We start from the raw sequence: 19,354 nt of genomic DNA on the forward strand, positions 1-19,354 counted from the left end.
TGTTGCTGCTTCCCACTTCCAGCTCCTATTAGAGGGAGCGCTCATGCCAGAAATGTCACGGTGGCATCATGTGACAGGTGGTATTGATTTAGGTCCAGCGGGGTTTAATGTCACTCCTGTTCAGTGGGACACAGGGCGAGAGCACACGGAGCCTCAGCAAGGGGGCAGGTCAGGGCAGGAGCTGCCAGCCAGCCCCTGCACAGGCTGCAGGACTCAGGAATGGCCTCAGGCAGGACTCTGCTGCACACTAGGACGTTTAGGATCTGCTCCCAGCTGCTACAGCATTGTGGTTACATTTTTCTTCCCAATTCACAGAATCCTAGAATGGTTTGGGTTGAAAGGCACCTTAAAGCTCATCTCATTCTACCCCACTGCCATGGGCTGGGACATCTTCCATCAGACTAGGTTGCTCCAGGCCCTGTCGAACCTGGCCTTGGACACTTCCAGGGATGGGGCAGCCACAGCTGCTCTGGGCAACCTGTGCCAGGGCCTCCCCACCCTCACAGGGAAGGATTTCTTCCGTAAAAGAAACTAGATTGCAACTATTAATCACAAGACTCAATTCTGAGCTTTAATGGCACGTTTAGAGCAGACAATGAGAAGGGAGTGTCACAGTGAACAGTCAGAAGCAGAAACCTGCTCTTGCCCACTCCCTCATTTTCACTCTTTACAAGATAACTCCCTTTTGGCACAATAGCTGCCAGTTTGGGAAAGCTGCCCACAGCCTCTCAAGTCTGGTGCACAGAAACTGCAAAGTAAACCCCAGGGAACATGTGCCCAAATCAAGCTGGGACTGCCCAGCCACAGGAGCCTTCATATCCAGCGTTCTGCTCCTGCCATTCCAGCCTATCACCTGTACACAATCCTTCCAGAACATCCAATCTGGCTGGGACTGAGGATACTGCTTAAACACTGAGCATTGTAACAGACAGTCTCTGCTACCAAGGATGTTTGCCAGAAAAGCTTAGACTGACCCAGAGTTACTGCTGCTGCCAGACTCTGAATCAGTGCATTCACCAGCCTGATGTGACCCAAACCTCCAAAAGATTTTTCATTTCATTTTCCTTGCTGTCTCAAAGTAGGTAGTCTGCCAAGAAGCCAAGCAGGGCCCAGCCCTGTGCCTGATAAACATCTCTCCATCTGGATTTCCCAAGCTTTTGGGAAAGTTAGGCAACTCTCACAGAGAGTGATTTCTATATATAACATTATTCTGTGGAGAGCAGCACATCAGAGCCCTGTGCCATGGAATGGAGCTGGAGCAGCAGAGCGTCCACCACCCCTCATAGGTTAGTCAAAAATAAAAGCTGTCATTCATCTGGGAAATGTCACAAAGCCTTGAGTCATTGTTTATTCTAAATACTACCGGCACCCATCTTCAAAGGGGTGTTGAATTACTGTAATTGCTAAATGAACTCGAGAGAAGCCAAGACAACGACCCCGTGTGCAGGGATCACCGGCTGCTGAGACAAGGGATCGGTTGGGATTGGGGCAGAAGGGAACATTCTTCCATGCAGGCAGAGAACCCCCAGGAAGCAGAGGCTCAGTGCTTAACGGCCACTCGAGATAACAAAAGGTGTTACTAGTTACAGGGTTCAATCCTGGCAGTTCATCCTTCAAAATAACAAACACCCATGAAGCGTTAACGGTCAAAAGTTAAATAGTTTCTGAACTCACTCTGTGCAGGCTTCTTTGTAAGGCAGCTCCTATGACTTGGAGGGGTGGATGTTTTCTTGGGGACAAGCTGTTACTGATAGTTCCCTTTCAGGTCTTTCCAACTGAGCTCCTAATTTCTAAGTGCCAAAAATTACAGGCAATACATGGCTGATGGCAATTCAGCTTTAAACTTGTCTGCAATGATGCACCAAATCTTTTGCAAGCTAGAAAAAATTTATTTCAAGAAATAAAGAGGAAAATGTTATAGACTGTGAAGCATTAATGTTGCATCCCAAAAAATCTCACACACAAAAAACATTCCAGCACCACATTCAGCCTCTAAGAGAAGAGCTCAGCACTGAAATGCCTGCAGGGAAAGTAGTAAACAATTAGAACTGAAAAATAATTTGATGACACAGCATTGACTAACGAAGCACAGTGAAATGTCAAACGTTACAGTGGAAGAAAACAACTGGGAAAAGTAGGAATGTCCATAAATTTGTTGTTACAACTATAAATCTCTATAATAAAGTTTGAGGTAAGTAATGAATTTGCTTGAAAGGGAGTGTATCACAACAGATTTCTGAGTAGCTGGAAATAAAATGCTGTATTTCATATTATATTTATTGATTTGATTCTGTAAGTGAATGGCACAGTAAATACCAAACATCCTGTTAAATGAACTGAAATACTTTTATGTAAAAAGTGCTAACTTTCCTCATTACCGCAGCTGGGTTTGGATAGGACAGAGCACAGCTCCAACACACAGCCTGGTGCTTTGGGATGTGTTCAAAGCAAAGCCAGATTTTCATAAGAACCCAACAGTGACAAACAGCTCTTTCCCTACCTTTTCCTGGCCTGGGGCTGCTGGGATCACCAGCCAGGCCTGGAACACCCATCTGGTGGTTCCTAACAACAACACAAATGGCCAAAGCACACCCGGGGTCACCTGGTGCCCTCCCCTCCTCCGTGGAACACACCTCACTCCTGAACACCGACCCTTCCCAGAGGAGGACTCCACGAACACCAGCACAGCTGCAGAAGGGTTTGCTTTCCGCTTACCACAAGTGCCTACAAAGACTTACACTGTCACATAAACCTTGCTTTACTGCAAGCTCTAAGTTTTTCTAGCAATACCAGTGTTTTAAAAATATTAATTCTAGTTTATCTGTTTTACCGTAATGAACCCTTAAGAAGACGTTTGACAGGAACACTCTTGACCAGAATGATTTGTCTCAAAAAGGAAAGGTTGAGTATTTTTGTAATTATTACTTCCATCTTGAAGACACCACCTTCCTTTTGCCCTCATCTTAAAGTGAAAACATGTTTGCACAGGTGAGGTCTGTGCCACCTGGGGTTCTGTGTTTACAGTTCTGTGGTGCAAGGTCATGGTGTTTTCTTCGTGCAACAGCGTCAACATAACAATGAGAAGTGAGAACATTTGCACATACGAAAGGGAAGCAAACATTGCAACAGCCAGCAACTCCAGACCTATAAGTCTAAACTGGAGAAGACTGTGAAGTCCTAAGTCCCAAATATCCATCTGGGAAAAAGGTGAGCCTGAGGTTACCTGTTGATAACTCTGAATCTGAGCCAGGCAACCACCTCAACGGCAGAATTCTCTTCCCGCCCCTACAGCTCTGTATGTACAGAGCTGAAATTAAATATCCTGTTGGCAGCAAGTCCTAGGTCAGTACAGAAAAGCTGTGAAGAAAGAGTGTAAGACTTCACCTGTTATTTATATTCGTATTGACTAAATGCCTTTTAGGAGTCGTAACATTTACCACGACCACATTAAAATTGACCGTATGTGTCCATTAAAGACCTTGTCAGCAGCTCCGTGTAAACTCTCATCAGCAACAACAGTCACCAGGTAAGAAGTAGCCAAGTATCCAAGTGTGGAAAACCTTCCCCATGAAACCAAGCCTGCACAAGGAAGGAATGCAAGGGCAGGTAGGCCTTGGACAGCCTCTTTAAGGACATGACAAGTGGCAAAGACATTGACTGCTGACAGTTCTCACACCACCTGAGCTTTCCAGCTGCACTGCTGGCAGCTTTAAATGAAATAAAAAAGCATCATTTTAATTTGGGGAAAATCCTGATGAAGAGAATCATGCTGATGAATATAAAGCAAACTACAATTAACATTATCCACAGCAGCCAGTTGACCGATTTCTTCGCGTGCTGCTCCAGGCGGTCGGATTCATCCTTGAGCTTCTCAAAGTTCTGGTCTGCCATCCTGAGGGAATGGGACAGTGTCTGTGGAGCGAAGAGAGCAAACGGTGTCAGACTCAGAGCTGCATGTGCTGGTTGACATTTCCTCCAACAGAGGAAATGTTCAACCACACACAGCAGCAGACAGGTATTGCCTCCAGTCTCCCCACTCTAATAACACCTGGAATCGAGTTATAGGTACAGGATTTCACTTATGAGCACTTTAACCCTCTGGGTTGGAAAGCTGAGGGGTTACAGCTTCAAGGTGTGCTACCTGGTTGTCCTGTTTGATCACGTTCTGTGCAGCCAGGGTGTTGTTTTTGAGGCTGCGAGCCAAGCTGAGCATTTCCTCAGCCAGCTTCTCCTGCATGTCCTGGTGGTGCTGCAGCACAGCATCCAGCTCCACTGCCGACTGCTTCTCATCTGATTGGAGGCCTCTGCAAGTGCATAAGGGGAAAAAAAAGGGATTTGTACTTCCCTGTGGGTCAATCTCCCAAGGTTTTCTCAGATTCTGCAACTCTACGGTACAACAAGGCCAGTTAAATCAGTTGAAGTCATTACAGTTTGGTTTCTATCTAACACTTCACCCAAATCAAGGTACATCTGGGATTTAAAGACCATTGGGAAAGTAGTTTCCAAAATGCTGAGCACTGGAATGAGAAATTTTAACTTACTTCCGCTTCCTTATGTTCAACTCCTCAGAATCTGGGAAAAAAAAAAAAAAAACAATTTAATTCGTGTTTTAGCATGTTATAAATTCCCATGCAATCACGGGCTGAAAAAACAAGTCTTCTGTAAGGGATTTTCATCTGTCCAAATCCTACCTGGCTTCTGTCCCAAGGAATATGGATGTCAAATGCCTACCTACTCTCCGCAGGGAAAAGAGGACATGTAACATCAAAAGAGGGAAAAAACCCCAGATGAATCACATCCCTGAGGGCAGGGTTTAAGCCCTGTGTATCTTGGTGTTCTTTCAGGACATGTTAGATTGGCCCAGCTCCAGCCACTGTAACAGTAGCCATGGAAACTACAAATTAATTCCTCCCAGTTCCCTACATGAAAAACATGGCTGTGTATTCCAGAGGAACCGCCTACTCCAAGAGCCCAAAATCACAGGATTTGCTCAAAGCAGAAGGGAACAGGAGCAACAATAAAGGTAAACTGTCCTTGCTAATTCTGTAATTAGAATGTCTGTTTCTGTACAAATTCTACAAAAAGAGGTTCCTGCAAGTCCCTGCTACCATTGATAACACTTCTGCTTTCATCTGGTTTTCGTTTAGTGTGTTTTTAAAATCTATACTGAAAAAAGGTGAGCCACTAAATTAAAAAATACACTCTGGGCAACCTCTAACACCTGACTTTCCTCCTCCTTTCCTTGTAAGACTCAGGTTGACTAAAGTTAGAGAAAACAACACATCAAACTCACCACTGGTAGCCAAAGGGTCCTGGGAGGCAGAAAGAAAACCAAAACAGCAGATTACAAAGGGTCATTGGTAAGAGACAGCCCTGCAGGCCTGGCACAGTGCCTGTGTCCAGGATTCAGACCACCCAAACCGGAAAAAAGGTGACTGCCCACCCAGGCTGGGACACAGCTCAGGCACAGTCACCCAAGGCAGCTGAAGGCAAGAAGGACAATCTGTAAAGCAGCAAAGCAGCAGCACCAAACCTACTGTACCAAGCAGCTCACTCCTCATCTGGCCTGTGCAGCGAGCCTTGGTCTGCAGATGGACTGTTTTGGTCGCTGGGGTTCTCTCCTTGGCTGTAGTGGGGGTCCGCCCGGGGGCCAGGAACTGGTTTGCCAGAGCCTTCTCTGTTGATGAGGACTGTGAGTGGGAAGGAGCAGTGAAAAGTCACGGATATCACACTCTGCAATGTGAGGCACCTGGGTGTGTGATCACCCTCATCCTTCAGCAGCACTGACTGTACCCCACTAGCTAAAATCCAGCTTATTGTTTCTTCCCAGCTCTCCAGGTGCACATGGCACCATCCAGAGAGGTCAGGCTGAAGGACGGTGCCTGCCCCTGCATCTCATAGCTAAGGAGTGAGAAGGATGTAGGCAAGTTGTACTTTGCTTTTGAAAAGGAGGAAAGAAGATTCAGATTTCATAAAACACCTCCTTTTAACAAAACCTGGAGCCAATACATTTATTCACAGTTTTACAAGGGCTGCCTAGTAAGACTTTAACAACTATTATTTTAAGATACAAGATAAAGGTCAACATAGGAACTAAGCAATAAGATGAAATAAGCAGAGAACACTGAAGTCTTTTCAAGCTGAACTAGTAGATCTTACCAATTTTTCAGCTTCTAGGAGTCCCTTTAGGAAGTCCACTTTGCGAGAGTATTCATTCAGCAGTTCTGGGGCTGGCTTGCTATTGGAGTTGAAAGATACCCAAGAAAACCAAAAGTTACTGGCATTTTCTACTGTTCAGGTGACTTTTCAAATAAAATAAGACAGAAAAAACCAACACATGGTTCTTCAAAAAAGCATCTTTAATAGATGTAGCCTCAGGATAGGAACACACTTGCAACCCTCTGCAAATCACCTTTTCCAAGACAAGAGCTCAGAGCACAGGCATTTCCACAGGGAAGAATATACTGGGGTGTTTGTGGGCTATGGCAACTTACAGATAAGATTACTATTGAATCACAAAACCATTAAGGTTGGAAAAGACCTCCAAGATCATCAAGTCCAACCTTCGACTGAATCCCCCCATTCCCACTAAACCACATTACAAAGTGCCACGTCTACTCTTTTTGAACACTTGAAAGGGATGGTGACCCCACCGCATCCCTCGGCGGCCCGTTCCAACGCTTAACCACTCTTTCAGTGAGTAATTTTTTCCTAATATCCAACCTGAACTTCGCCTGGCACAACTTGAAGCCGTTCCCTCTAAACCACAAAACCACAACGGGCACTCAGGGACTCAGAGCGCTCACCTCGACTGCTTCTTCAGCTCCCGCAGCATGTCCTCGAGCGCAGCCACATACTGAGGAGAAAAATAAGGCTTTAAGCGACAGCATTAAGGAGAAACACCTGGTGTGGCAGAGGCGGTGGGTTTAACACCACGGCGCGGGTTACAGAGGGGCCGCCCCGCGGTGCCGCAGGACGGAGGGGCCGGCGGCCTCACCTTCTCCAGCCGCCACTCCTCGGGGTCTCGCCGCTCCGCCGCCAGCGCCTCGCACCGGCTCAGGAGCCGCATCAGGTTCAGCTCCAGCCGCGTCGCGGCCATGGCGGCACCGGAACCTCCCTCAGGCGCCGCTCGCCATCTTGGGGCGGGGCGAGGGGCGGGAAGGGAAGTGCCGGGCGGGCGTTACCGCCCCGGTTTATTTAAAAAAACACCCCCAATCAACCCGAAACCACCCCTCAAAAGCAACCCCTGCGCAGGTGCACAGGGGCGGCTGCAGCTCGGGGCGTTGTGGTGGCTGAGCTCTCTTCTCTCACCCCAACGTGGCGCAGCCCCGTGAGGGGCCGGGGCACAGAGGCGGCTTCAAAGCGATAATGAACGATGGCCCCTCGCCCTCAGGTGTGTCCCCGCACACAGGTGAGGGGTGGGGAGGATGAGGCAGCGCCATGCAGGCTTGTGGTTTACTCCAAGACCACCAAAACCCTCCCCGGTGCCACCAGAGCCTTGTTAGTGCTTCTCCCATGCAGAGCTTTCCCCATCCTTTATCAGTACTTCATAAAGGCAGCAACACCGATTAAAGGCTCCCCTCGGAGTGAACTGCTCATTAGACAGACACTGATAAACTAACACGTGTATTTTTTTTTAAAAGTGCAACATTTTAATAAACTTCTTTATACATTTTGGTCTCAGTTAAGGCTATTACGTTAAACAGTTCTGTAAACCACACAGAAAATTGTCATTAAAAAAATTAAGGCAACACACATTGACCTAAACTCACTGTTGGTCCCATGAGAGCCCATTGTAAGACAAATGGAAAAAGGCACGGCAGCAGAACTGGGGGGGCTTGTTTCCTGTACACTCAACCCACATATTTTACTCAGCATTAAATTTTAGGTTTTTTGCAAGGTTTTAATTTAAAGTGGAAAATATTTGCTTTAAACAACCTTGCTGAACCTTTACAGTACTGTACATTTCCAGGTTGCCTTCCTGGCAGCCACTTAAAGATAAGTTTACAGCCTTCAAAGGGTTAAAGCCAAAAGCTGCAGTCAACTTCAAAAAAAGTCCAGAGAGCTGAAGTATTTCACTTCTCCATACAGGGAATGTGAGAATAAGGATCTGAGAACCTCCGTTTGACTTTTGCAGTTGGTTCATATTCATCCACGAGTTCCTGAGCGTGGGCCAGTGCAGACCCTTGTGCAATGTATACCGATTGGATGCTGTCAGTCCGCCTTGCTGGCTGCTCCCTATGTCTCACCACCTGAGACTCCTTGTTAGCAGAAACTCCATCCTGGGATTCTGTACATTTGAACATCCCAGGAGGGAGTTTTATATTTGCTGTTGGCATCACTGGAGTTCGACGGGGCACTTTCATCTTGGACAGTGTTAGAGAGTATCTGCGCCTTGAAGCCAGGGCTGCAGAGTAGGAATGTGAAGAGGTTTGTGGGAGAGAAGGCACTTTGCAAATGTCTTTGGCAGGCAGGCTGGAGCTCTGAGCACGGCAGTGTAATCCAATAATTGCTTTACAGAAACAAGACACTTAGAGACTGATAGCAGTAACTTGATACAAGCCACCGTGAGCAGATAACATCTGCTCACCTGGCTGTATGTAGCAGAAGATGGAGAATAAAAAAAAGCACACACTACCTTAATACTGACCTTCGGTATCCATCCGGCCTGTCCTATCCTCAAGCAGGCTCTCTGTGCTTGCTGACGTCTCTGAGTCCACGTTTTCCTCATCAGAGCCCCGCTGGTCAAGCTCGGGTAACCGGTAAGTTATGTCCTCCCTGGATCAGACACAGGCTAGAACACTCAACCGAGACAATGTCTCTAACACAAGCTCGTATTCAGAGGTAAAGTATGTAGTCATTAAATATTAATTCTTGTGGTATTTTCTCTCAGCTAGTCCTTTGTATTTTCCCTTTCCCCTCTACAGAACAGAATTAGAACCTTTTGGACAAAAAGTATTCTGCTTTTATGCTACCCAGGTGAAGGGGGACTTACTTTTCTTCTTTTATTGATTGTATGCGATCGATGAGAATCTCCTTTTCCCGGTTATTGGCTTCAGAAACTTCTTCATCTTCACGCACCGAGTCCAGCTCTGAGGTGCCACTGTCATTTCCTTTGACCTGAGAGCTTTTACTCTGCAAGACAAATTCATGTGTAACACTTCTCAGTTACAAGCAGCTACACAAGTCTTGGTCTGCAAGTTTCAGAGTAGAAGACAAATGAGTAGGTCAAAGGAAAGGCTGAGGGAATTAATGAAGAGCTGTTAGTTATCCATACAAATGTTTCAAAGAGAAAGAGAAAATCTCCTATTCACCTGGTTTCTGGGGCTTTGTTACCTTTTTTGATCTGTCAGCCTCAGCTTAGTTTTAGTAGTCACTTATAAGTAATATTATTAAATCCAATAAAAGTTACATGCAGCGTCTATAAAATATCAGGTGAGGACAGAACAGGCCAGCAGCCCTGCATGCAGTCTGGGGGTGGGAAGTTGCACCAATACATGCAGTCTTGATTGTTTAAAAGAGTGTTTAAACCCAAGTTACAGCATGTGTAATAAGTATTTTAGTCATGCAATAGTACCATAAGAAAAGCCCATGCACTACACCCAGGCAGTTGTACGTACCAGCTTCCCCTCGTAAGGGGAAGAGAACCCAAGTTTTACAGGCCAGAGCTAGAGAGAGATGGAGACTAAATTAACTATATGCCGCTTCTGATCAGACACAGTTTGGTTGGTTTTAATCAGTACAACAAAAGCAAAGAATAAGTTTATTTGCCCTACTAGAACACAGCATATTTTTGCCCACCAGCCATCTCTGGAGTGAAGGAACTCCTTTCCCATGTCAGAGACTCAGTCTTAGTTCTACTGATGGAATTATATGGGAATAGATTTTGATCACTGCAAGAGCAGATCCCCACACCTCTGCACCCTTCATTTATCAGACTCCAGTCCAGCTGTATATTTAGCTCCTACCTACAGCTCCTTGGGCAAGTCCTACTTTGGGCAAGTCCAAATCCCTTTTCTTCTTATCTTGCAACTGATTTTTGACTTACTGAATGAGAGGGACAGGATAAATAAGTAGTACTTCATTCCCCAAGATCTGGGGGGATAATGGGTTTATTTCAATACTTACTGTATTCTGCCGGAGCAAGGAGAGCCGTCGGAAAGCGATGCTCTCTGCTGCTTCCAGCTGATTGATCTCATCCATTTTTATCTTGTACTTCCTTATCTGTTCCTTTATGAGCATCTCTACACACCTGGGAAAAAGGGCAAGAGCATATTGAGCAGCCTCATACCATAAAAGCTCTGGAACAACCATGGTGGGATGAGATGCCTCTCCTGGCCTGGGAGTGTTCGTCACACACAAAGTGTCCCAACACATCCCCTACAGGTGGCACTGCAGGGTGACAGGGTGGAGAGTCCAACACAGCAAGCAGAACAGGTAATGGTTAAGTGCAAAGGCACATGTTTCTCCTGGGATAACCAGAGCCTCCTACGCTGACTGTACACAGTGGTGAGCAGACAGGGCTGCCAAGAGTTTCTGCTGTCTTCCCTGTGCTGGCACAGAATGAATCTGCAACTGCCCTTTTCCACCTCTGTGGTCAGTAAAAAGTTACAAAAAGCTGTCATTTTTCAAACTCTGTTTTCACTGGAGGCAGATGCACAGCGAGGGGCACTCAGAGAGCCAGAGCTGCTGCAGGGTGAGAACAGAGAGGATCAAGGACAGACCCTTTCCCAGTTCAAGGAACAACACAGAAGAAATTATCAGGGAGTTTCATGTATACAGGAGACAGCTTAACTCTATATCATATTGTTTATTATGGCTCGTATCTCAGCAAAACAGATGATTGATGTACAATCCACCCAAAAGATTATCTTGATGTAAAACACAAACCTGATATTTAAGACTTCTAAGTCATCCTACTTCATGCTTTGTGAACTGGAGACAGGTGGAGGGTCTGAGAGGGGCATATAAATTGGCAGCACCAGCAGAGCCAGGATTCAGCAACTCTTAACCCTCAGTTTCTCAGCTTGATATGAACAAGGTCATAACAAATGCAGGCAGTGGTACTGGTCTTCCATCCCACTCTAAAGTACTTTTTTGGAGAAAGTACTTTTCAGCAGACTGCGAAAACTTACATGGTTGTTTTTGAAACGTCCTTCATGCTGGTTAAGGGGTCAGAGGTATCCGGACAGCGCAGCAGGCACGGAGCAAACACAATGGCCAAGGCGTTGGGTGACATACGGTTGACATCTTCTATCAAAGCCACTCTGAAATCGAACATTCAGGAAAAGAGATTTTAAGCAAACCTTGCTAGAATGCAAGCAACCTGATCCCACCTTGCCAGAGTTCCCAAATAACATGCAAGGAGGCCTCTCAGGCACTCAGTGCACATAGCAGTTCAAAAAAACCCGTTAGAATTATTTCACACAAGTAGACAAAATTTTGTGCGTCAGAAAAAGAACCAGGGAGTCACCCAGGTTAAACTAGTCTGGTAGCCTCCCGAAGTATGTCTGGTGATTCAGTGTTTCATCTCCAAGAACCATGTTCAGAGGGCACTTGGAAAATCCTCAAGTTCCTTGGATAAGAGCAGCCCCTTTTCCAGCACCATTTATCCCTGCTCCTAAGACTCACATACGTTCATCCTTCATCACGTACTATCTGTATAAATCCTGGTGTTCAGATGATTCACCAAGACTGTGAGATCTACCTTATCTTCAAAGTTGTTCTTACCTGATTTGATCCAAACACACCAGGTTGTAGAAGTTACCCTGCATCTGTCCTCAAGCACAATTATCAACTTCAATTCTTTCATGTCTAAACCAGCAGCACAAGTCCCACACTAACACTTAAGGAGTTTAAGGCTTTAAAAAGCTTCCAAGAAGCACTTAAGAGTCACACAGTTTCTCTACAAATGAAGTAATTACACTCATTACTTGACAAGATGGAAGATGAGTCGCTCCAGGGTATTATGATTTGCTTGTGGGAGCTGTTCCAGGACACTGTAAATGGCACAGAGTTGCTCCTGTTTTTCTGGTAGTTCTGCACAAAGGGAGAAAGCACAAGGTGATAAATGTTCTGCAAGGCTAGTGGAAAGCTAAAATTTGCAAATTCTTAGAAGTCTCACTGTCATTTCATTCACCAACTGTTATAATTGAATGTTAAAGCACCCCTCATGGCACTGCAATTGTCCTGCATTTTCAAATGCTGCTGCTGTTAATCATCAAGTGACTGATCAAGACCTACAACAACATTTAGGATGCCCTAATCCCACTGAAGTTAAAAGAATTTAAGGATTTGGGATATCTGGATATTAAGATCTGGTTTAGACCATCAAAGAGGAAAAAACACGCATGAAAGGCAACTTATTTACAATCTCACTGTTTACAGAAAGAGCAGCTGTATAGTGATATTATGCTACAATCCCTTCCCCCCCCCAAAAAAAAAGGAATCTCGAAGCAAGATGAAGTAAGTTAGAGGAGAAATTCCCTGAAAAGTGTTTTACATAAAATGTCTAAAATCCTTGCTGTAAGTGCACTGGAAAGAGCTGTTTATCCAGCATGAGCATCTTAATAGTTTCTTTTCCCAAGAGCATAATGAGTTAAAGGAGAAATGTTTAAAAAATTATTTTAAAACCTACCTACAGCTCGGAGGAAATCATTGTACTGCGCCGATGTCATCAGTGGGTCTGGCAGCTCCCGCAGCCACTGCTTAAGGATCCCCGTGATGGTGTGAATCGGGTAATTCTCCAGCTTCACTGAGTTTGGATCTGAAAAGGAATGTTTTATTTAGAGCAATTCATTCCTCCTTACAATTCAACTCTCCCACTGACAGAATCCGAGTGGCAATTCAGAAGAAAAGAAAAAAAACAACAAACCAACAAAAGATAGTAATTTAGAGGTACTAAGCAGCTTTTGGCAGCCAACAAAAATACTACAGCCTGCATGGTCACCAAAAAGCTGTTTTTAAAACACCAGAACATGCCAGATACTTTCAGATAGAAGAGAATTGCAGGGAAAGCTGATATCGCAAGGAAGTCCAAAGGGTGGACAAGTGTGCCTGACCTGCTTGCAGCAACTGTTTGAGCTCCTTCATCCGATTTGCTGACCCTGATTTCCTGTAGATCCCCTCTGTGTAGAGCCCGTGCATCTCCACATACTCTAGCAACTTCTCCATGACAACAGGGACCGAGTTCCTCTCGCTGGTTAGGGAACTCACACTCACTCCGAAGTGTCGTGGTTCTGCATCCTGCTCATTCTGGAACAGATACAGGCCAAGTACTGTGAATCCTGTTCCCAAGCTAGGAAATTCCACTGTTTCATGCTACAATTATCTTATGCTTCCAGAAACTAAAGCTGAGTGTTTTATTCTAGCTTGCTACACGCAAGGCATAAGGCAGATTTCCTGAGCTGCAGCAATAAAGAATGCTTATGGTTCACACTGAAGGATTTCTTTATCAGTTTGTCCAACACTGCACACACACTCTGAAAGAAGAGTTCCCAAATTAGCTCAAGCATCACCTCTTAGAAGAATGTTCTGTCTCTGCACGTGCAGAGCTGCACCTGACTACATGCAGAGAAGGGAAGTGTTTAGGTGATTTTTGTTCAGTGCCGGGACATCCACTGTTCCTTTGCTGAGAAACAAAGGCAGTGTTTTGCATGCAAAACTTATGGTACCACAGAACCCCATCCCAGATCCACAGGCCTTACCTTTTTCCCACAGGAGGTACAGCTGCTCTGGATTTTGGACATGCACTTCTTGTGACAAGTCAACTTGCAAACTGGAGAGAAAGGAGCAATTGTTACAAGCATCCAAATCACATTAAAACACACATTAGCACCTTGTTTTATTCACTGCCTATATAATCCACATGTACTGTTCACTAAGGCCCATCTGTAGCAGCCAAAGTTACAAGCAGTTTGCACATATGGTAACCTAAGCAGGAAGGCTGAGGGGTGTTTACTCACCACTGCACAGACAAGCTTTTTCCATGGGCCAGATGTAGGATGAGCAGTGCTCACATGACTGCCGGATGCTCACTTGGTAGTTTGTGAACACGTGGCCGTTGTGTTCTTCAATCTGGTGGGAGACAGAAAGGAATTAGTGAATGTTTTTGCCTTTTAAAAATCATTATTATTTTTAATAAAACCATTTACCCTGTATCAGATTTTCCACTTTATTTTAATTTACAACTGAAGGCTTTGAACTTGAAAACCAAATTTCACCCTATCTTAAGGCAGTTGAGTTTGCTGGATCATTTCATAATTAGCTTGCTGCCTTAAAGTTCATCAGTGCAATACATGAGCTCTAGTTTGTTGTTACTATTCAATAGCTGTTTTCCTTTAAATAGTCCATTATTGAGAAAGCCATTGGCTTCTAAAAGGTGCTATGGACAAGCAAGAAAATGTTTGAGTACCACCAATCACTGCATAAAAGCAAGATTTCTGATTTATGAAGAACAGTTTTATATCATGTCACATCTTCGTATGAGGTAAGTGAATTAGTATGCAAAATAAAACAGAACATCAGCACAAAAATCACTCTTCCAAGGGTGTTTGTGTTCTGTGAGTGCACCTGAGGACTTGGACTATTGCAAAAAAAAGTACTCACTGCACGATCTTGTTTTCGTTTCTTCTTCTGGGCTTTGGTTTGCTGCAGCAGAATACAAAACCGCTGTTAGTCTTTGAAATTCAGATATTCCATTCCCTTTTTATGCTATTGAGTTTCCCAGGCTCTACTTCACCTCCAGACATTTGAGACACTATCCTGCAGCTTCAGCTTGGGTTGTCTGAGCTCACACTACCAACTTCCTAAAAACCAGCTGAGCTCACTGCCTGATGACAAAGCAATTCCAGCTCTCAAACCTCCAGAGAACTCCTATGTTTTTATCAAAGAAAATGCACAAACACTTATTCTTAACATCTTCAGAATCTGAAAGTTAAAAGATTAACAATTCCAAAAAGGTGTATCAGCAATCAGAATTTGCTACACACATAATGTGTGTATGGCAAGTGTTTGCCAAGTAACAAAGAATGCTCTGGAAAAGGTTTCTAAGGTAACCATTATGCTGAGACAGTAACAGTGTTTCATCATCCCATAAGCCAGTAACAGAATAACTTTTATACCTTGGGCTGCTCAGATTCGTCTTTTTTTGTATATCCTCTGATGAATTCATCCAGAAGGGATTGGAAGAGATTCAAAACCAGCTTGACTTCTTTCTCTTCTCTTTTTTGGGCCAGATTTGTAACTAGAAGCTGGTAATTTTCCACCAGATCTTTGTAGCCAACATGGATTTGTCCATTCTAGAGAAGGGAAAAATACTTGTAAGACAGTCTTTTTGGATAGTGTTGAGGCAATTTCATATTTTAATGTGTTTAAGTTCAGAGGTGAGAAAGCACAGCCATGATCAAAGTCAAAGATAACAGCCCATGACAGAAACAAGTTCACAGACTTGTCTACTGCACTGTCCAACAGCACTTGGCTGAGACAAGGCAGTGTCAGAAGGATACTGGAAAAGCTGTTGGCACCTCTCATTGGTGTCTAAACACAGCAGCATTAAGAGGCTGAAGACAGCAAAATCCGTCCATTTCTAAAAATAAATTTATGGCTGAGTGAATGTGAAAAGGGAAACAAAGAAATCTGCTTAAGATTACAGCAGAACTGTAACATGAGTCTAACATTCAGCTTTGAACTTTACACTAAGAATTGCTGAACTGCTTTGTTAAAGAGCTGCAGGCCAAGCCTTTAACCTGCACACTCAACTCATTTATTGCTGGCCAACTTTCCTTTACTGAGACTTAACTACTTACAGGAGCAGAGTACATGGTCTTGATGTTTCCTCTAAACTTCTCTGTAGCTTCAAAAAACAAACACTCAACACCAGACTTCTGGGAGCGTAAGTCATTGATCTAGAAGACAAATACACCTGCATCAGATGTCATTAAAACAAGAACACCCCACCAGAGTTGAGCTTCCATTCCAATTATTTAAAACAATGTTTCTTAATACACTGTGCTGATGATACAAAATGGGAGAGTCGAGTAGTTCAGCTCTAGAGAAATATTTCCTTACAACTCATGCTTTTTTTTTTTCAATACAACTTTTGCTGCCCATTCATTTGTAAACAAATGAAGAACTAACATGAATGGCCTGAGTATTTAATGCAATATAATGCATTCAGAGACTTCAAGAATGGAATAGGAAGGGCCCTAATACAGACTTAACTCAGTCAAGACATCCAATCAATTCCACTTTGCTTTAAATTATGACAAAAACTTGTAGCTAGAAAAGTAGGCTCTAAAATTCCACACAACCAGTGAACATAGATTTGAATTTTACCTCCTCTTACCTTGTTGAGGAGGAACTCATCCAGGTGTTTCAGCTCATTGGCATTTGCAATCTCGCGGACCATGGACGCTCGCCAGTTCTGGGACACGCTCGAGATCTTGCTGATCTTTATGGTCCTGTTCTTCTTTGCTTTGCTGATCTCCTTCACTGCCTGGGGGCGGCCTGGCTGCCCAGAAGAAGCTGGGAAAGAAATCAATTTGCACATTAAATCAGGGTGAATTCTGCAGTTTGTTTCCTCTATAGCCATGCAAAACCTCACAGAAAAGACACAGCATGCTAAGGGTTAAATCACACAAACTCACCTTCTGAAACTTTCTGAGTTCCTCCTGTGTCTGTAAAGAGGACACAAGATACAAGGGAGAGGCCATCTCCTTCCTCAATCATATCAGAGCTCTCCTTTGGAATTTTCTTGTCTGGCTTTTTCCCCAAAAGTCTACGCAAAGGACTTTTAAAAGCAGACCTGAACACAAAAGCAGATACAAGTGTGTCCCATTAGAAATGGAAGCTGGTTCTGCTACAAGAACAGGCTCATAATAGTTACATACAACAGGATTAACCTGTATTAGGAACATTTTAGGTCCAACCTGCAAGAAAAATGAGCAGCACAAAAAAAGAAAGACAATGTGAAAGCACACCTGGACTTTCTGATATTTACTAGATTAGAGCACAATTTTCAGCACACACAGAGACAACACATTCCATATCCAGAACACTATTTCTGGCTCAGGAAGTCCCTAAGCTGCAGAGTGTCACAAGCTGGAGGAGCAGGCCAGGGAAGTGGCATCACATGCTTGCTGGGTTCTTCAGCTTTTCTCTTGGGGTTGTATTACACTACAAGAACCTTTGATCTGAGCCGTAAATTGGTTCTTATTTTAAAAAGAATCGGTTCAAAGACAAGTGTTATGCAAGAAGCAGAGAAGCTGTTCCCTAGCAGGGTCAGATATCAGGCCCACTGCAACAGTGCAGTAACAGCCACTCCGGTAGCTGATGCCAACACGTGTCTCTCCACAACTGCAGTCTCAAGATGCCCAATTCAAGCACAAGTGGAAAATATCCTTTTTTCCCCCATTTTCTCAAAGACAGGCCAGTCACACACACAGCACATACTTGGCATCTCCCTGCTGACTCGCTGGTTGCACAGGAACAGCCGTGTCCAAGGTAGGTAAGTGGTCACTGGGCTTCTTCTGCACAGGGTATTTCTTGGTGCCTTTTTCTTCTTCTATCATATCTGGTGATTGCTACAGTAGAGAGGAGGCATCAAAAACTACATTGTGAGTGAAATAGATTGTCTAAATGGTTTAAAAAATAGAATGGTAAAAAAAGTTTGCTTCATCAACACAAAAGACTTTAGCTAAAAATATTAGCATACTAATATAAGATCCAAGTATATTTAATGCTTTAACCACAGATCCATTTATTTAAAATTAAGTTTTCAAACTCTTGTATAATATATGCTAAAGATTTTTTTTTACATGGATATCAAACCAAAAAAAAAAATTCAACCTGAAGGAACACAGGCACACAGAATACTACAGAATTGTTTACAATTCTTTAATATTTATAAGCAAGGATAATTAGGCATAAATATACACAATAGCATCAGTACCTGATTCATGGCAACAGTCTGGGCCAGTGTTGAGAGATCACTTAATGAAGCTGAACTCCCCTTCTTCCTGCAATGTTACAGGATAAGTTTCCGAATATATATTTTAATTAAGTCTGTAGCCCCTTAATATTTAACAACTTTTAAATAACATACATATCGATGTTATATCTGAGACAGAATCTTGATCAGCTCTTGCAACTCACTTTTAAATGCAAAATTTACTGGACAAGTGAAAAAAGACAGGAATGTCAGATTTCCTGCCATATCAGAGGGATGATGGTTGCAAACTGCAGCTCACTAAAATTTTGTTTTCAATGGATAAAAGACACATGAAAATACACTCCAGACTCTACTTCAGCTAAAGCCCTGACTCTCCATTTTAATTCAACCAGGCAGGCTTTGTATCTTTTGTGAGCTTCTGAAAACAGATTCCCTGCAGGACTAGGAGCCAAGGAAAACCAGTTGTTCATAGCTCCATTTGCTCCCATAATATGGCCAGGCTCCCAGGAATTCTCCATTTATGTTTAAACATTCCAGATATCTGTTTTCTGTAAAGTAAATAAAAAGGAAGCTGCCCTTACTCCACTTGATCCTGAGGAGACTTATCCACACGTGTCCTTCCATCCAAGGATTGACTCAGCACATCATTCTGACCAGCATCAGACTGTCTCTTGCCTTTCCACTTCTCCCTCTTGTACTTCAGCTTCTCTGGGTCATCCACATATCTCTGGATTGCAGAAGAAGTGGGACTATCCAGGTCTTTGGTTGCCCTCTGACCAAGACGTTTGTTTTTATCTGCCCACGGGTCAGATGGACTCCGAAAGCTCCCAGTAGCTGACAACATGTTATGAAGATTCAGTGCAAGATTTGTGGGCCTTTCAGGGCAGTTAAAGCTTTGGCTGCCTTTTATTTGGTTACTCTGATTCCCATGTGTTTTTGTTCTATCAGCTGCCACATCACCCTCTTCTGATACAGGTGGTTGCTCAGGAACAGAACCACTTTCCTTTATCTCACTTGATGGTGGCGTATCTGGAAGGGCTTTTTCTTCACTTGGACTTTTCTCTTCCTCACTGCTTCCCTGAGGAACAGTATAATCTTGTGCTGTGGATTTCTCTGGCACTGGAACAGTTTCCAGGGCCTCTTCAGAAGTGGTTTGTTCCTCAAGGCACAGTGAAGATGGTCCTTCGAAGGACAACAGGACGTGCTTGTTCTGCAAGTCGTTGTGTTCCAGCCCCCTCTGCCGACGGGATTCCCTCTTCTCCCGGCTGGTGGTTACTTTCTCCGAGCCCTCTGTGGTGTTCTTCTGGGGTAATGTGGCTATCTCAGATGAATTCAGGTTTTCAGATGAACCTAGGCTTTCAGCTTGTTCATTCTGAGCTCGATCTTCAGCTTGTTCATTCTGAG

The 19,354-nt window shown here is 44.0% G+C and overlaps 2 protein-coding genes across 15 annotated transcripts in view; both read right to left on the bottom strand.

Annotated features, from left to right (window-relative positions):
• Window positions 1-1,868: 1,868 nt before the first annotated feature.
• Window positions 1,869-7,167, bottom strand: USE1 (unconventional SNARE in the ER 1). Its single transcript, XM_027701624.1, has 8 exons — window positions 6,998-7,167; window positions 6,807-6,856; window positions 6,160-6,238; window positions 5,538-5,690; window positions 5,294-5,312; window positions 4,542-4,572; window positions 4,142-4,304; window positions 1,869-3,912 (listed from the first exon to the last, which is right to left on the bottom strand). The coding sequence occupies exons 1-8, from the start codon at window positions 7,097-7,099 to the stop codon at window positions 3,730-3,732; spliced, it is 780 nt and encodes a 259-aa protein (XP_027557425.1). The 5' UTR covers window positions 7,100-7,167; the 3' UTR covers window positions 1,869-3,729.
• Window positions 7,168-7,629: 462 nt separating this feature from the next.
• The window catches only part of MYO9B (myosin IXB), a 45,446-nt gene continuing 33,721 nt past the window's right edge, over window positions 7,630-19,354 (bottom strand). For 6 of the 14 annotated variants that reach the window (XM_027701619.1, XM_027701617.1, XM_027701618.1 and 3 more), the window contains 19 exons: window positions 18,532-19,354; window positions 17,951-18,017; window positions 17,452-17,582; window positions 16,647-16,804; window positions 16,346-16,524; window positions 15,807-15,905; window positions 15,123-15,299; window positions 14,608-14,649; window positions 13,965-14,076; window positions 13,707-13,777; window positions 13,062-13,254; window positions 12,638-12,766; window positions 11,934-12,039; window positions 11,136-11,267; window positions 10,129-10,252; window positions 9,621-9,668; window positions 8,996-9,135; window positions 8,651-8,778; window positions 7,630-8,512 (listed from right to left, as the gene is read on the bottom strand). The exon at window positions 18,532-19,354 ends at the window's right edge or, in 5 of these variants, runs on beyond it. In XM_027701619.1, the coding sequence (XP_027557420.1) occupies window positions 8,076-8,512; window positions 8,651-8,778; window positions 8,996-9,135; window positions 9,621-9,668; window positions 10,129-10,252; window positions 11,136-11,267; window positions 11,934-12,039; window positions 12,638-12,766; window positions 13,062-13,254; window positions 13,707-13,777; window positions 13,965-14,076; window positions 14,608-14,649; window positions 15,123-15,299; window positions 15,807-15,905; window positions 16,346-16,524; window positions 16,647-16,804; window positions 17,452-17,582; window positions 17,951-18,017; window positions 18,532-19,354 (3,296 nt within the window). In that variant the 3' untranslated portion in view covers window positions 7,630-8,075. Of the gene's footprint in view, window positions 8,513-8,638; window positions 8,779-8,995; window positions 9,136-9,620; window positions 9,669-10,128; window positions 10,256-10,542; window positions 10,690-11,135; window positions 11,268-11,933; window positions 12,040-12,637; window positions 12,767-13,061; window positions 13,255-13,706; window positions 13,778-13,964; window positions 14,077-14,607; window positions 14,650-15,122; window positions 15,300-15,806; window positions 15,906-16,345; window positions 16,525-16,646; window positions 16,805-17,451; window positions 17,583-17,950; window positions 18,018-18,531 lie in introns of those variants that run through there. The other 8 variants (XM_027701623.1, XM_027701620.1, XM_027701622.1 and 5 more) reach the window with 6 other exon arrangements.

This window comes from Neopelma chrysocephalum, unplaced genomic scaffold (genome assembly GCF_003984885.1).
Source record: "Neopelma chrysocephalum unplaced genomic scaffold, ASM398488v2 Primary Assembly neopelma1_164, whole genome shotgun sequence".
Classification (NCBI taxonomy): Eukaryota; Metazoa; Chordata; class Aves; order Passeriformes; family Pipridae; genus Neopelma; species Neopelma chrysocephalum.

Coding starts and splice junctions, on each gene's coding strand:
- USE1 (XM_027701624.1), bottom strand. CDS start 7,099: ATGGCCGCGACGCGGCTGGAGCTGAACCTGATGCGGCTCCTGAGCCGG. Junction 6,857..6,997: donor AGGAGTGGCGGCTGGAGAAG/GTGAGGCCGCCG, acceptor TTTTCTCCTCAG/TATGTGGCTGCGCTCGAGGA. Junction 6,239..6,806: donor GAGCTGAAGAAGCAGTCGAG/GTGAGCGCTCTG, acceptor CAACTCCAATAG/CAAGCCAGCCCCAGAACTGC.